The 18,115-nt window shown below is 34.7% G+C and overlaps 1 protein-coding gene across 2 annotated transcripts in view; it reads left to right on the top strand.

Annotated features, from left to right (window-relative positions):
- Positions 1-18,115, top strand: part of NGLY1 (N-glycanase 1) — a 55,524-nt gene that overhangs the window by 30,334 nt on the left and 7,075 nt on the right. For both annotated transcript variants that reach the window (XM_026496890.4, XM_026496891.4), the window contains exons 5-10: positions 4,766-4,988; positions 7,398-7,519; positions 8,503-8,648; positions 10,648-10,758; positions 12,046-12,210; positions 16,584-16,769. In XM_026496890.4, the coding sequence (XP_026352675.3) occupies positions 4,766-4,988; positions 7,398-7,519; positions 8,503-8,648; positions 10,648-10,758; positions 12,046-12,210; positions 16,584-16,769 (953 nt within the window). The remainder of the gene's footprint in view (positions 1-4,765; positions 4,989-7,397; positions 7,520-8,502; positions 8,649-10,647; positions 10,759-12,045; positions 12,211-16,583; positions 16,770-18,115) is intronic.

The raw sequence follows: 18,115 nt of genomic DNA, 5'->3' as shown, positions 1-18,115 counted from the left end.
TTGACTAGTGGCAACCCAGTCGAAAAGTGTGGATATGAATTATTTCCATTATTGCTGAAAGTTCTCTTGGGTGGTACTGTTCCACAAAAATAGTAGGATATTGAAAGAGTTACAGTCATAAGTGGAGGAAATTCAAATATATAGCGAAATAAGTGGTATTAAAGGCATAATGAATGGATCATTTAAGGTTAGAGTGGGCTGTTGAGTAATGGGATTTGTGACCCCAGTGGCTTAGGATTTATTTTCTCATGTAAGAAATTATTGAGGTGGGCAGTCTGATGCTAGTCGTAAGCTCTGAAACGTTATCAGAGGCATAGGTTCCTTCTGTCTTTTGGCTCTGGCATACATGGTGTCCATTCTGCAGGTTACATCTTATAGTCTAAGATGGCTGCTAAAGCTCCAGCCATTATATCTGCAGACCAGGCATCAGGAAGAGGAAAGGGAGAAAAAACAAAAAGGAAACTCTGAGCCTGTTCTCTTAAAGCAGCCTTCCTTGGAATCTCACACAAAGCTTAGTCATTTGGCCTCCTTTAGCTACACGGGAGGCTGGAATCTGTACTCTTTTAGCTAATGCATTGCCATCCCTAATAAATTATAATTCTGTAAATAAAGTATTGGCAGATGGATATTGTGTGGCAACTAGCACCCTCTGCCCCAGTGACTGGCACTGAAATGATGACAAAACCTCCTTTGTCCAGGTTGTTGATTTTCTTTCATTCATTTTTTTTTTTTTTCATTTTTCGCCCCAAATTAAATCTTACTCTGGGTTTCTGAACTAGGAAAAGTGTTCTGGTCTGAAGCAGAAGTGAGGACCTGGGAAGCCTACCCACTGAGATACCTTTAGAGATAGTCAAGGCTCAGAGAAACATGATTTCATAGCTCTGGCTTGGAAGACTGAAGATTTATCATGATTGAGTGTTCCAAATACAGCCGAAACACCTTTTGTGAAGAGGAAAGAACCCTGTCGTTTTGGAAAAGTGAAACAAAATATATGTTTGCCCACTAAATTGAATGTGAAGACATGGGAGGAAGAATGTTGAGTATTAAGGTGTGTCGAAGGATGAGGCTACCTGTACTGATGTTTTTACTGATTTTCTTCTCATTCCCTCTTTTGCACACTAATGTCTGTGATTTTCATAGGATGGAGTTAAGACTTACACATGTTAATTTTATCTTTGTCACTGAAAAGTTACCAGAAATCTATTGTATGGTGTTTTTGAAGATGCTAAATGTATTAATCTGAAGTCTTGAGTATAATTTTAAAATGTACTCTCCACATTCTAATATATTCTCCATACTCTGCATACTCTCACAGAATTCAGCATCTAAAAAAAAACAAAAAACAAATAAAGAATTCCACATCTAAGTCCAGCCTCCCTTTAAGCCCCCGATCTCTGAGCTTTCTGAGCTCTTATCCTCTACAGACAGGATTCCACTTGCGTTTCTCTGAGCCTTAATAAAGGATATTGCTCGATCAAGGAGCACAGACCCTCATAGTCCTACTTCTAACTGGGAGGCTGCCGGTGTATACCTGGAGTACACAGAACACAGAAGCACAAGGATGCTGTCTTCCTTTCCCTTCTTTTCCCAATTTGATAATGACTATTTGGTGAACAGTATTAATTATAGTTAATATTATGAGGCTTATTTGTTTAGTCCTTCCATCATTCATTCAGATATTTACTGAGCACCTATTGTGTGACAAACACAGCTCAAGATGTTGGGGATACAGCAGTGAACAAAACAAAATCCCTGTTGTCACGGGGTGAGACAGACTAAAAAACCCCAAGTACTCAAATATAGCAGGTTGTTAAGTGCCGGAAAGACAAGCAAGTCAGGATAACAGTAGAGAGAGTGACTAGGAAGGTTTGGTATAAGCTTCTCTGGAAAGCAGTGATTTACATTCCAGGTAGAGGGCACCATCAACTGCACAGGCTCCCCTAGGTGAGAGTGAGCTTGGCATGTTTAAAGGATGGCAGGGAGGACATTGTGCTTGTAGCAGAATGAACAAGACAGAGGTCAGAGAAGTAAAGAGGGTATATTAGTTTCCTGTGTCTGCTGTAACAAATTATCACAAACTTGGTGACCTAAAAGAACAGAAATTTATTCACTCCCAGTTCTGGAAGTCCATAATCAGTGTCACTGGGGCCACGCCTCTCTCTTCTGCTATCACATCGCCTTATCTGTATGTGTGTAAAATTTCCCTCTGCTTCCCTCTTAGAAGGATAGTGTGCATTTAGGGTCCACTGAGATAATCCAATATAATCCCCCATCTCCAAGTCCTTAACTTCATCATATCTTCAGACTGTTTTTTTTTCTTTTTCTTTTTTTTTTTTTTTTTTTTTTTGCTGTATTTAGTAACAGTTATAGAGTCCAGGGGTTAGAATGTGGGTATCTTTTGGTGGACCGTTGTTCAGCCTACCAGAGGAGACCAACTGTGGTAAGGAAGAATAAGAGTAGAGACTTTGAACTGTATCCTGAGTGAGATGGAAACCTCATTGGAGGGTTTTGAGTGATATAATAATCTACCTTGCATTTTTAAAAAGATGACTATGCTTTAGGCTCTTGATGGAGAAGAAGGGTGTCAGTGCTGTATTTCTAAAGTTCATTTTTAATTAAATACAGACCTTCATATTATATGAGAAAAGCTAAACTCTCCCTGCCAGTTGGTCCTACACCTCTTCCATAGGTAACAGCTATTATCATGTGGTATGTTCCTTTTCATATCTTCTCCTATGTATTTACACCCATAAATAGTTACCTGCAAAAATAGTTCAAGTTGTGTGGGTTTACATAAAATTTATCATCCCATATATCTTCAATTTCTTGGTGTTTTTCATTTACTCACTTGTCTTAGAAATATTTTTAACCCTCCGTAGTGTTCTATAGTATGCATATACCATTATTTGTACAGTTCCCTATTGATAGACATTGAGATTATTTACCATTTTTCTCTATCCTAAATGCTCCTACAGTGAGAATTCTTGTAAAGCATGCCTTGTGGTGTATATGCACAAGTGTTTCTCTGAGATAAAAATGTCAAGTTTGTGTGACTTTAACACTGTAAAGGTTCCTGTCAAGCAAATTGCCTTTCAGTTTACATTAGAAGTGTCAGAGTATTTATTTCCACTTAATGAAATTATTGGACTTCTTTTATAGGCTTTGAATTTTTCTAATGGGTTTGCTAATATTCTTACCGATTTATAGAAGTTCTTTATTTTGGATACTTTTCTTTTTTAGACATGTTACATTTTTTTTTCCTCCTGGTGTTTTGTTTAATTTCATTTAGTGTATCTTTTGAAATTCATAAGCTTTAACTTTTAATATAAGAAAGTTTTTTTTCCCATTATAGATTTCACAGTCTACATCTTGTCTAAGAAGGCCCTTCCCTACCACAAAGTCACAAACGTATTTTTTGTAACTTCGGTTACCTTTATAGTATTCCTTCTCTCAATATAGAATTTTTGTATTATCCCCAAATCATTTATTGAATAGTCCGTCCTCTTAGAACTACTTTGAAAGGCTAACTTCATTAGATGCTATGTGTCACTTAGAAATCTTTCAGGAGTCATTCCTTTGTTTCTTCACCAATATCACAATATTTTAATTATTAGAATTTTGTAATGTCTTTTGACATGTACTAAATGAATTTATCGTATTGTTCTTAGTCAAATTTTATGAAAAATTAATTTATAAATTTTTAATTAAGTAAATTTTTTAAATTAAATACTTTTTAAATTATAATTGTAATTGGGTTTACATTAAATCACAGATTAATTTGTAGAAAATTAACAACTTTAGAATATTGTTTTCCCATCCAGGAACATAATATATTTCTGGCCTTTATTAAATTCTCTAGTTTTTTTCTAATATAGTTTTTTTCATTTTGAACTATATCAAACAGAAATAGAGTGAGTATAGAAATAGAGTATAATGTATCAAACACCTATGACCAGCATTAAACTTTACCAGGTCTTTGCATTATGCCATATATTTCCTTCATATGTATGTTTTCTGATCTCTTCTTAATAATAAAACATGAAAGAGATGAGAACTCCCTGTATGTGTCTCCTAGATTCTTTTCTCGTCTTGTTCTCTCCTCAGAGATACCACAGTCTTGAACATGGCCAAGAGACATCTTTTTATTTGATAAATAGATACAATTTTATGTAATATTATAGGCCATATTTACTTGCCAGGGTTGTTGAATACCGTGTAGACACTGTTGTGTTTTTAGGTGATTTGTGATGAGTATTCACAGATGGGTATAGTTGAAACACTGATAGAAAAGCTTATAGGTTGAGTTTTTAAGGTGTCTGGAATTCTATGATTTCTGCTTGGGATTTTCTGATTGTTTCTTGTTCACTTGTGTATATATACCTGATAACAAATTGAATGTAGTCCTTTTTAAATGTTTTTAAAAAATTAAACTGATTTCTTAACCTCCCTGTGTTTCAAGATCAACTACACGTTGACCATAGTTCCCTAAGAGGTTGTTGTGTTCAGCTCACTTGTTAGTACGTAATGTTGGTTAGAGGTTACGGAGTGGTGAATGTCCTGCTATAAATGTGCAACGTATTAGGTCATTGTATTTCAGCGTGGTTCACAATATGCTGACAGTTCTTTTCTTACATCATATTTGTGAAAACCTCTTAGATCTTATATTTTAATATATTTCGGCTCCATATTCAAGAATAAAATGTGTGTGCATATTTTTAGTTTTTGTCAGTTTTAGATCTTACTTGACTCTGTTTTAACTTCTCAGGTACTAATGTAAGTGATGAGGATTTTCTTCTGCTGGAGCTTTTACACTGGTTTAAGGAAGAATTTTTTCAATGGGTGAATGACATGTTGTGCAGCAAATGTGGTGGCCAGACTAAATCTAGAGGTGAATCATTATTCCCCAATGAGGATGAGATGAAGTGGGGTGCAAACAGAGTAGAAGATCATTACTGTGATGCATGCCAGTTCAGCAATCGATTCCCAAGGTGGGTGTCCACTGACAGTAAAGTTAGAGTGATCTCTTAATGGAATGGTTAGAAAAGAATTTTTATTAAATGAACTCTTCAATAATTAGTAATATATTCTTCAAGGACAGAGGTCAGCAAGCTGTGGCTGGCAGCCCAGATCCAGCCCCCATCTTATCTTTATAAATAAAGTTTTATTGGACACATTTATGCTGATTTGTGTGCTTACGGTTTATAACTCTCTCTACATTACAGTGGCAGGGTTAATATTGGCAGCAGAGGCCATATGGCCTGCAAAATCTAAAATAATTACTGCCTTTTTATTGGAAAAGTTTGTTTATTCTTGCTCTGGGATATAAATTATGTATAGTCTTAGCACATTTAATGCTGTAAATCTTGTATTATTCTTTTAATTATATAACTTTAAATTTTCTGATAACTTTAATAATAATTGATAGCACATAAAAATAACACTGGCGACATTAATAATAATACTGATAAACTGTGACAGTAAAGACAGTGCTGTACTTAAAATAATCATCAGATGGTGATACGGAAGGTAGAAGTATAGTACCATCATATTATTTTCTTTTTAACAACAGAATTTTGTTTTAATCAGGTGCCTCCCCTACCCAACCTAACATATCCTCATTATCTAAATTTTAAACTAAAGAAGTTTGAACTTTTCAATTAACTTTTTTCATCCTTTAATTCACAAGCCTCTTATCAAAATTTTTAATTGACAGTACTTACAGACATTGGCTATGTCATTGGTCAAGAAAAGATACCAAGTATTTGAAATACTTAATTTTTGGAGCTTAGGGACTCAGTTTTGTCTTAACTAGGAACCAGCTCTGTGATGTACACAATATACTATGTACAGAGTCCAATATAAATTATAATTATATAAAATTAGTTCAAGTTATTTCTTCAGTCAGCATACATTTGCACAGGCACTTTGCAAAGACTGGAAGGTAAAAAAAATATATAATTAAATCTCTTTCCTCAAACTTTTCTAGGCAGTTAGATATAAACTGATAATGCAGTGTGGAGGGACACAGACTAACAAAGATATTTACTCTTTTCCTTTCTACCTGTTTGCTTGTTTAACTGTTGGCTGTTCCGTATACAGAGTTGGGATGATGAACACTATTAATTCTAGGCTAAGCTGGTGATTCAACTTGGCACAAGTAGTATGAAGAGGCATAGGATGCTCTAATTCTGCCATTATTACTTCTTCATGTAAATTTACATCTTTTTTCAATTACTTAACTACTTTAGTTACAGATTCTTTTAATTTAGCTAGTTTAAGCCATAGCACCTGCTTAAGACAGACTTGTCATTGTCGAGCCAGTTTATTCATGTAATGGTTTAAGCTCATGGCCAACATCTCTGCTGAGCTAGGGCACATTTCTTGCTTAGCTTTATCAACCAAGATCCTTCTCAACACAGTATGCAAAATTTGGTGTTCTCCAATTTTATGATAATTTTATAATTGGGGTAACTTTTACAGCATTGTTGCAAACATTTTTCAAAAAACAGCTTCCAAATTAGCAAGCACCTTTAAATAGTTAAGAAGGAAAAAAATTCTATCAAAAAGATCGTTAAAGGGATGCCTGGGTGACTCAGTCGGTAATGTGTCTGCCTTTGGCTCAGGTCACGAACCCAGGGTCTTGGGATGAGTCCTGAGTTGGGCTCCTTGCTCAGCGGAGAGCCTGCTTCTCCCTCTGCCTGCCACTCCTGCTTATGCACTGGCACGCGTGCACTCTCTCTCTCTCTCTCTCTCTGTCTCTCTGACAAATAAATAAAATCTTCAAAAAAAAAAAATCATTAGACAGAAAATTAGTGTTTTGAATAGAATTGATTTCAACTAAGTTTTTTTTTCAACTAAGTTTTAAAATCTTTATTGAGTAGTTTGTTAAAGTTATTTACCTTTTAAATATATGAGCTAATTATACCACTTGTTAGAGTAATACTAATGCTTTAAGCACATTTCCTAGAGAATCTGCCTGTCCAAATCTAATCTGTCCTTCAAGGCCTGATTCAAATACAAGCTCTCCTCCCAACCACACTCTCCCGTAACACTGAATCTGACCTATTATATAGTTTTATCGCATTCTGCCATGTGTTAGTTATTTATGTTAATTCCTTCTTCCTCTAAGGCCTGTAAACTCCTTGAAGGCTGTACTAATCATTTTTCACTAAAGCTTCTAACATAATGCCTCATATATTCTAGACTCTTTAATCATTATCTAAGAATGTGAAATGAAGCTAATATAATATTCTATGTCAACTATATTTCAGTTAAAAATAATTTTTAAAAATGTGAAATTAAAAAATATTACTGTTTAGCACAGAGGTAATATAAATTGTGTAAAATTCTTGATTTTGTCAATGAATCAAAGCTTTTTTATGGTTATTTTAAAACAGATATAATAACCCTGAGAAACTTTTGGAAACAAGATGTGGACGGTGTGGCGAGTGGGCCAATTGTTTTACACTGTGCTGCCGAGCCTTAGGGTTTGAAGCTCGCTATGTTTGGGACTACACAGGTACAAAACGTGTGAGCAGAGTAGTAGGGCTGTGCAGACTTCAGGATTGGGTTTACAGTTTGGACTCATCATTTTCTGTTACTTTCTGTCCTTGTTATTCTGAGCTTCCATTTACCTTCTATAAAATAACAATAATATCAACCTCATTAGTTTTTTGTGGGGATCTCAAGACTTTTGTAGTACACTTACCATTTTGTCTGGTACTTTAAATATGACACTATAAACATTCTTTTATAAACAATTTACCATGACAGTTGTAATAATGCTTTTTCTATATGAATAATAACATGTAATATGCTGTAGAAATCTTCATTTTTGTAGGGATTAGTATAAAAGATGTAGTAATCCTTAATCTCAGTATACAAAAAAAAATGTAATAAAAGCCATGTGAAATTTATATTGTCCTTATTTAGAAATGACTCGTCCCATCTACACATTTAAAAGTTGTTTCCCTTGTTCTCAGAATTTTACATGTGTTTCTGTTTTTTTAGGATAAAAATGAAACCTTCACTTAAGAATTACTGTTCTCTTGCAATCAAATAGAGAACATCAGTAACCAGAGATCCTTTGTTAGACCTCCTACTGGTTGTGGGACTTAAAGGGCAAAAGAGACTGCCGTTTCAAAAGTGGCATTAGCTCCTTTGTATTAGCAAAGATGGAGCCTGATGTTTTTGATGCTGTTCAGTATCTTCACCTTTTTAGAGATAGAGCTCACATTATTTTTAATTAAGCTTAAAACTGCATAAAGGACATATTCCAAAAACATTTTCAAGGATTTCAAAGAGACAGAAAAATTAAAACAAGTATTCTAGAGTCTTATGTGCCCCAAAATGCTCAGACCTATTAACTAAAATTTAGACTGTTACAAATTCTGATGTGATCCTTATCTTAGGAGTTTGTATATAGTTGTTGGAAATCATTCTGGTTTTATAAATTTAACTTTTATTTCTTTCCTTTCTGTTGCTCTCTTGTCTGTTGAGTAGACCATGTCTGGACAGAAGTCTATTCTCCTTCTCAGCAGCGGTGGCTGCACTGTGACGCATGTGAAGATGTCTGTGATAAGCCGCTCCTTTATGAAATAGGGTGGGGCAAGAAGCTTTCCTATGTCATTGCATTTTCTAAGGATGAGGTAAGGCATAAGCAAGAAACATTTTTTCCTAAGAATGAAATATAATTTCTTTTGGACAGCTTCTGAAGGTATAATTGACATACAATAAGCAGCTTATATTTAAAATGTATAATTTAATAAATTTTGTCATTTGTATGCACTCATGAAATTATCTTTGAAGTCAAGATAGTGACATACTCACTATCCCTGGAAGTTTCCTTATGTCCTTTGTTATCCCTCCTTGCCTCTCTCTAGGCAACCATGCATCTGCTTTCTCTCACTATAGATTAATCAGCATTTCCAGAGTTTTACATAAAATGGAATCATACAGTGTATATTCTTTTTGGTAGGCGTGGTCTGGTTTCTTTTACTCAGCATAATTATTTTGCAATTCACCCATGTTATTCTTACACATTAATAATTTATTATTTTGGGGCAAATGGGTGGCTCAGTCGGTTAAGCGCCTGCTTTCAGCTCAGGTCATGGTCTGGGATTGAGCCCCATGTCAGGCTCCCTGCTCGGCAGAGAGCTCTCTCTCCTTCTGCCTGCCAGTCCGCCTGGTTGTGCTCTCTCTCTCTCTCTCTGTCAAATAAATAAACAAAATCTTTAAAATAAATAAATAAATTTTTTAAAATCTTTAAAAAAATAATTTACTATTTTTATTGCTGAATATTCCATCGTATTCATGTACCATAGTTTATCCATTCACCTGTTGATGGGCATTTGGGTAGTTTCCAGCTTTTTACTATTTCAAATAAAAGCTGATGTAAACACTTATGAACAAGTCTTTATATCGCCATATGCTGTCTTTTCTCTTTGGTAAATGCCTAGAAGTAGAATGTCTGGATCATATGGTAGGTGTATGTTTAACTTTTTAAGAAACTGCTGAACTCTTTTCCAAAGTCACGTGCCATTTTATATTCTCACCAGCAGTATGTGAGAGTTCCCAGTTTCTCCGTAGCCTTGCTAACACTTAGTATGATCCTCTTTTTTTTTTTTTTTTTTTTTTTTTTTAGTTTTAGCTCTTTTAAAAGATGTGAGGTGGTATCTCACTGTGGTTTTCATTTGCATTTCCCTGAGTATGATACTGAGTATCTTCTTACGTGCTTACTTGCCATGCATAGTCCTCTTTGCCCATCTTTTTAAATTGGGTTGTTCATTTTCTTATTGTTGAGTTTTGAGAATTCCTTATATATTCTGCATACAAGTCATTTGTCAGATAAATGCTTTGCAAAGATTTTCTCTTTGTCAGTGGTACGTCTTTTCATTCCGTCAGTGACTTTTGAAGAGACAAAATTAATAAAGTCCAGGTTATCAATTTGTTCTTTTAGGGATTGTCCTTTTTTTCTTTGTTAAATGAGGTATAATGGACATATTATATAATTGCACATGTACAAAATAATGAATGATTCAGTATTTGTATAGATGGTGAAAGGATGGATTTGCTTTTTGATGTATCTAAGAAATTTTTGCCTATCCCAACCCACAGTGATTCTACCCTGTGTTTCCTTTGAAAGTTTTATACTTTCGGTTTTACATTTGGGTCTGTCATCCATTTTGAGTTAATTTTTGTATATAGTCCACTGTGTGGGTTGAAATTCATTATTTTCCATTTGGATAACAAGTTGTTCTAGCATCATTTGTTGAAAAGTTTGCCTTTTTTCCATTGAATTGTCTTTGTACCTTTGTCAAAAATTAGTTCTTTAATATAAATATAATAAAAATGGAACAAGTTTTTATTTGTTGAATTTTATGAAATCAGCTTTGTATATAAGTTTTAAAAAGCTAAATGTTCTGGAAATCTCATTTTATCAGTCTTTCCTGAAAGTGTACCTGTTAGAAAATGAATAAAAAGCATATTCTTTTTTATTTTTTTCCATAGGTTTTAAAATTTTAAACAAAGGATAGCATTTAAAAAATCTATTTAAGATTTTTTTTACATTTTAGATACATTCTAGGTAGTTAGCAAATTGAGGTTGATGGTTGTAATCTTATTAAATACTGTATCCTATAATTTGAGGTGGTTGATGTCACTTGGCGATATTCTTGTAAACATGACGAGGTAATCTCCAGAAGAACTGAAGTTAAAGAAGAATTACTTCGAGAAACTATTAATGGACTTAATAAACAGGTATGAGCATTTGGCATTTCTGAGAGGACATTTGAAGTTTTTTATATAATCAAGAGTGGCCAGTTTTTAACCCGTTGAAATTCTGAAAGTAGTAGCATTATTTTGCAAGCAAAAAAATTCTAATATGTTTAATTTTTTTTTTGTTCATTGAAAATTTCGAGGACTCATTTTAAATATTACGGGTTTTTTGCATATTCAGGTGTCATAACATCTTTTAGTGAAACAAAGCAAAGTTTAGTGAAAATCAGTGTAATACTAGACATAAAAAGTATGTTTTTATTTTTCAAAGAAATTGTGTCTTGAATATAATTACACACACTTCTCTAAGGATGGAAATTTTTGAAACAACGCACAGGAAATTGTTAACAGTGACTACTTCTGAAAAGAGGAACTGGAGTTTCAAAAAGGAAGAGTCAGTTTTTATTTTATATCCCTTTGGTAGTATTGAAATTTTTTACTATTATACATGTGTGACATTTTTTATAATTTAAACACCATGATTTTGCTTCCGGCAAACAGTTAGAATAGGGCAGACCCACTTAACCCAGTGATTGAGTTTCAAGGTGAAGTTTCTTTCGGTCTGTTTAGAATTTCACCTTCTACTGTGCAGCCCTTCAGAGATCCTAACCTGAAAATCTGGAGTGTTTACTGGAGCCTCTCACCTTGAAAGGCTTTGAACTCCAGCCTATTTACTCCACAGTACTATGATTCTTTAAAAATTCTGCTGTTTTTCAGCACATGAGCCATCATTTCATGGTTGCTTTCTCACTCTCTTTTGCTCATACCAGTTAATAATTGGCAAATGCCTGGAAGCAAAAGAGGTGGAGTATGTTCAGTTCACCACAATTCATTTCTTTCCTTAGGATCTTAGCTTCTTTAGTTGTGGTTACCTTGGTAGCTTTCTGTTGTATTTAAACAGGTGTTTGTACGTTTGTATCTGCATATAATGTTTTGCCCAGCTTTAGTCTTTTCTTGGACAGTTGGTCAGACACAAGCTAGTCTGTTGTAGCTGAAAGCAGAAGTTGCTATCTTCATTTTAAAATCTAGGACAGTAAAGGTCATGAAGAGTTGGATATGGATGTCAAATTATTTCCTTACATAAAATTTGTAAAATTATTTTAAGTTTTCTGCAGTGTCTTAGTTTCCAAATAACTATGTGTGAACAGAAAGTTGGTTACGTCTTTCAAGATCCCATTAAAATACTAATGTTTTATGTATATTCTTACTTATAGGTGAACCTTTACATTTCCCTAATCCTAATGACTTTTTTTAAAACATGAATTACAGAGGCAAATATCTTTGTCAGAAAACAGAAGAAAAGAACTTCTCCAGAGGATAATTGTGGAGCTTGTTGAATTTATATCTCCCAAAACTCCTAAACCTGGAGAACTTGGTGGAAGAATATCTGGATCAGTGGCTTGGAGAGTAGCCCGAGGTGAAATGGGTCTAGAGGTATTTAATTCATTATAGCATGATAATCTTTTCACTTTACTGTTCCCAATACTGTGCTCTTTACTTACAGAAAAATGGCCAAGACCTTTTTTTTTTTAAAGATTTCATTTTTCATTTGACAGAGAGAGAGAGAGAGCACAAGCAAGGGGAGCTGCAGAAGGAAGAAGCAGACTCCCCGCTGAGCAGGGAGCCCGATGCCCTGGGCTTGATCCCAGGACCCCGAGATCATGACCTGGGCCAAAGGCAGACGCTTAACCAACTGAGCCACCCAGGTGCCCCAGGCCATGACCTTTCAATGAACTTTTTAGAGTAATTATTAAAAAAACATAAACATTTGAAAGAACCAATAATTGATTGACATAGTATAGTCACATGCAGGAGTTAGCAAGGTATTTTAAAATAGGATTTTCTTTCATAAATTTTCAGTGTAGTGTAACTGTTACTGAAGTACATACAGAAAAATGCACAAATTATAAGTGTACAGCTTAACAAATTTTCACAAATTGAGCACCCATGTAACCAACAACCAGAGTGAGACGTAGACCACCGGAATCCGAGGAATAACCGTAAGTTCCCTTCTAGTCACTTCTTCCACCACCAAGAGTAACTGGTTTCTAACATCATAAGTTAGTTTTGCCTGTTATTGTGCTTTATGTAAATGGAATTGATAGCATATGTACTCTTATAAATACATTTTTCTCTTATTATTTTGTGAAATTCAGACTTGTTGCTGCATGTTTATGGCACATTTATTCTCACTGCTATATAATATTCCATTGTATAAATGCAATTTATCCATGCCACAATTGATGGGTATTTAGGCTGTTTCTGGGTTTTGACTGTTAAAAATCGTACTGCTGTGGACGTTTATATACGTGTTTTAGGTGAATATGTATTTATGCATTTGAGTTAGATATATACCTAGGAGTGGAATTGCTAGGCTATAGAGTAGGAGTTAGGAGTATGTTCAGCCTTGGGGGATACTGCCAAGCAGCTTCCCAAAGAGGTTGTGCCAGTTTACGCTCTCACCAGCAGTGTATGCAAATTTTCCACATTGTTCCCTGTAGTTGGTATTGTCTTTTCATTTTAGCAGCTCTGGTGGTATGTAGTAATATTACATTGTGATTTTACTTCGCATTGTGGTGATGACTCATGAAGTGGAATGCCTGTTCTGTAAATATTTGGATATCCTCTTTTGGGAAATGCCTGTTCAAGTTTTTCAGAATAAGGGGCACCTGGGTGGCACAGTCGTTAAGCGTCTGCCTTTGGCTCAGGGCGTGATCCCAGCATTCTGGGATCGAGCCCCACATCAGGCTCCTCCACTAGGAGCCTGCTTCTTCCTCTCCCACTCCCCCTGCTTGTGTTCCCTCTCTCGCTGGCTGTCTCTGTCAAATAAATAAATAAAAAATCTTTTTAAAAAAAAAAAGTTTTTCAAAATAAGATTTTATATATTTTAGAGAACCTTTTTTACCTTTTTTCATATATATGTATGTATTTAAAAACATACATACACATATATAAATTTTATCAAGTACAGTGAGAAAAATAATAGAGTCTGGTTAATTCAGTGGATGAAAGTGTTTATTTCTTATTTATTTGTTATATCCGTCTGGTATTGGCTAGAAATTATTATTGCTGGTGTGATTCCTATTATATTGTCAATTTTATATTAAGATATTATATCTTGGTTAATGTCCCAAAATTAACGAAAAATGGAAATATGCCTATATTAGGATCTAGGTGAAAAGCATTGTGCTCTGTAATGGACATTAAGAAAGTACAGTAGACCTGTCCCTTGCCCTTAGGGAACTTAAAGTTGACCCAGTAGAAAGTATTTTATATAAATGTCTAAGAAGATATGTAATGAAAGATGCTTAGAAGGAAAATAATCCACCATGATATATCAGAATTCCAAAGAAATTAGAGTTTTATATCTACTTTTTCTAAATTTGCCATTGTTGGAACCCATTTCTCCAATAAAGGAATATGTCCAAAATGGGTGAATTATCCCCAGTAAACTTTATGTTTGCTTTTTAATTTACTTCATCTTTAGGAGGCAGTTGAAAGTGTTGGTTCAGCCATAGAATTACAAGATCTAAATTCAACAGATAATTCAAATCACTGCTGATGCAGTGCAAGTTACAAGTTTAAATCTAAATGAAGCCAGTTTAAAAGAGCTAATTTAATTCACAGCTGTGTTCAATTTAAATAAAACATCGATATTAGGTCTTCATTCTTTTTTCTTTTTATGGATGGTTGTGCTTCCTCTTGTATGGCATGTAAGTTGATTAAACTTTAAAAATATGAATTGGGTCATATGCCCAGATTGTCTTCTCTTTTGAAATTTTTTTTTTTTTAATTTCTCAGTTACTGGAGACCATTACAGCCATGGATTCAAAAAATCATTTTCCTCTTTAGAAGTAGATGTTTGTTTTAAAAGTAAATTGAATAATGAAAAATGTCAGTCCTAAAAAGTTACAGAACTGTACCTTGAAATCATTTGGGAAAAAAAAGGAAACATTGGTGATATTGTTTCCTAAAAGAAAAGTTTTATCTTAATCTTAGATTTAAAAGATTTTATGAGGGGCATCTGGCTGGCTCAGTCGAGCGTCCGACTCTTGATTTCAACTCAGGTCATGATCTCAGGGTCATGAGATCAAGCCCCACATCAGGCTTCGCACTCAGTGTTGAGTCTGCTGGTCCCTCTCCCTCTGCTCCTCCCCCCACTCGCTCGCTTTCTCTCAAATAAATAAATAAAATCTTTTAAAAAATTCTATGAGGTATTAATGTTATTCTTACTCCAGATTATTCAGTTGCATATATGATTATGTTCAGTAGCATAAATATCTTTCTTTTCCCTTTGGTAATTAGTTATCCTTTGTAAATTAGTAGATAATGCTACTTTTAAATTTTATTTTCATTTCGTTTATGTCAACACCCTAAAATATCTTTGATAAAGAAGAAAAGAACTGGGAAGTTTTGTTACATCCTTGTTTTGAACTTATCATTCATAATTATAAATCAATTTCTAAAAATAAGCTGCTTTTTTTCTTTACCGTTTTGACAGTAATATTTACAGGTTCTACTAGGGAATTATCTTTTTCATACATTTAATGTTACTACTTTAATAATGCCGACAGTGATGTCTATACACACACACTTTTTTTCTTTTTGTTTCTAAGATGCTTTATATTCTGCTTATTGATTCTTGTACATTTGAAGTTTTCATATTGTTTAATACCAGTACCCAATGTTTAACAAAAAAGCATTGCCTACTCTTTTGATTGATTAGCACGTACTGTGGCAAGACATTGACACAGACTAGAGCAGCGGTTCTCAATGGTGGGTGATTTTTGCCTTCCAGGGGATATTTGGCAATGTCTGGTAAGACAACCTGCAGTGCACAGGGCAGCTCCTGTAACAAAATGCTACCATGCCCATGTCTAAAGGACAGGGGCCATTGTGTTAGTGGCACATAAAGACACACAGGATAAATATATTATCTTTCTTAAACTTTAGATTCATTCTGTGATTTCAGGATTTCTCGGGACTGATTTACATTACAACAAACATGGATTTATTTTGGGCTAGAATGCAAATTTTTCCCTAATTGTGAGGTAAAACATAACCTTTTGTAGTAATTTCACACATTGAAGATTGTTTCAAGCTATGTGTCCCAGGCACTGTCCTAGTTTAGGGTATCCGGAAAGGACATTAATGAAATGGCTTTAAGTTGAGGCCAGAAGGATGAGAATCAAGTATATGGAGAGTAAAAAGAACAGCATTCCAGCAGCAGGTGTCAAGGTCCCGAGGCAGGAACTAGCTGGACCTATTTGAGAAGCTAATGGAAGAGTAACATAAGACTGGTTAGAGAAGTAAGTAGGGAATAGATCATTTAGAGCCCTAGTAGCCTTGGTAAAGGTTTGGAATTTAAATACAGTGGAAGTCATTGGAGTGAGTTAAGCAAGAAAGTGACGTATCCCAATTTATCCCAATTTCTAGAAAATCACTTTCATTACTATGTGGAGCATGGATAGGAGAGGTAAGAGTTGATAGCTGGGAGTCAACTTTAGGAGACAATGGAGATGTTGGTGGTAGAAATGAAGAAAAAGAAAGGAATTTAGGTTGAACACAAATCACAAAAATATAAATCAGAGCTATATATAGTTAACACTTCTTATTTTCTGTTTAGTAATGGTTGGTGTTATATCCACATCCTACTAATCCTATTTAACCTATAAAATATTTTCCAAATTTTTTAATGGCACCAACTCTTCATTTTCAACTTGAAGGAATCTCTTACCACTGTACATAGCAGTTCTTCATATATAGTCTTCCATTATTTTGAAAACTAATTCTGCTTTCTTTTTAAGAGAAAAGAAACCCTGTTCATTCCCTCTGAAAATGAGAAGATTTCTAAACAGTTCCACCTTTGTTATAATATTGTGAAAGATGGTTATGTCCAAGTTTCAAATAATAATCAAACCATTTCTGGATGGGAGAATGGTGTGTGGAAAATGGAATCCATATTCAGAAAAGTTGAAACAGACTGGAACATGGTAATTTCATGCATGAAGCTGTTTAAAAACTTTGTCATTGTTTAAACAAATGTCGATTGTTTCAGTTGTGTGTGGATAATTGATATATCAAAATTACTTTTAGTAATCCTCAAACCTGTAAAAGAAAATCCTGCTCCGAGCGTTTAATCAAAAGTCCCTAAGAAATCTGTGCATTTGTATCAAGGAAGCATCTGTTTTCATCAAAGAGGCTGAACTTAATTCATGGGAAAAATAAGTGTATGACCAACTCATGACTAGTTTTTGCATGAATATATAAAATACAGCGTTATTTAATTTCTTCAGAGATACTTATTGATTACCTACTAAATGCAGGCTATTGGGGACTCTCACTTTTTTTTTTTTTTGAAGATTTTATTTATTTATTTGACAGAGATACAAACAGCCAGCGAGAGAGGGAACACAAGCAGGGGGAGCGGGAGAGGAAGAAGCAGGCTTATAGCGGAGGAGCCTGATGTGGGGCTCGATCCCATAACGCCGGGATCACGCCCTGAGCCGAAGGCAGACGCCCAACCGCTGTGCCACCCAGGCGCCCCGGACTCTCACATTTTATCTAAAGTCCCAAGAGCTAACCATAACACACTTTCATTTCATAAGAATGTGGATGATTGAGCAGCAATATTGGTTATTTCTTCTCTGTGCCCTAAAGAATAAAGAAATGGATACTAGGACTATAGTAGTTCACTTATACCACCCTGCATTGTCGTCCCAGGTTATCTGTTACAAGTAAGAATCTTTGCCTTTAAACTGCCTTCCCTTAGATAGGCACCAAAAATGAACACAAAACTATTCACATGACCTCAATAGATCGAACCGTATTATTGATAGATTTTCATAGGAGTTAATCAGCTTATAGGGAGCTTTTAAAGTTCACTTGCCAAGATGTTTGAGTAGGAAGGGAAGTTTCTCATTTGTAAGACACACTGGCTAGATTTAAAAAGTGAGTCATGGGTTAATAACTGCTAGTGTTTATGCTTATCACTGTCCTAGGCATTAATCAGAATACAGAAGACATACAGAGATAAGATCCCTGCCTTTTTTTTCCATTCATGTTTTCGTTCTAAAATTTACCTTGGTGCTTATTTTGGTGATCTTTTTGTATTAAACCAAGAATACCTTACAATATTATTAAAATTTTAGGTTTAAGAATCTTCTTCTTGAGTTGAAGAGCATAAGTAGAGCAACATCAATTGAAAATTTTAACATGTGTATATCTGTAATTGATTATGTAGTTGATGAGAGAGGATGAACTTCTCTGGAACACCATTCTTAGCCTAAGATTCTTCTGAACAGAAAGCAGGATAGGAAAGACATGTTATTATCCAAGG

This window comes from Ursus arctos, unplaced genomic scaffold, assembly GCF_023065955.2.
Source record: "Ursus arctos isolate Adak ecotype North America unplaced genomic scaffold, UrsArc2.0 scaffold_20, whole genome shotgun sequence".
NCBI lineage: Eukaryota > Metazoa > Chordata > Mammalia > Carnivora > Ursidae > Ursus > Ursus arctos.
The sequence above is the reverse complement of the archived record's forward strand: the minus strand, read 5'-3'. Positions and strand labels throughout refer to the sequence as shown.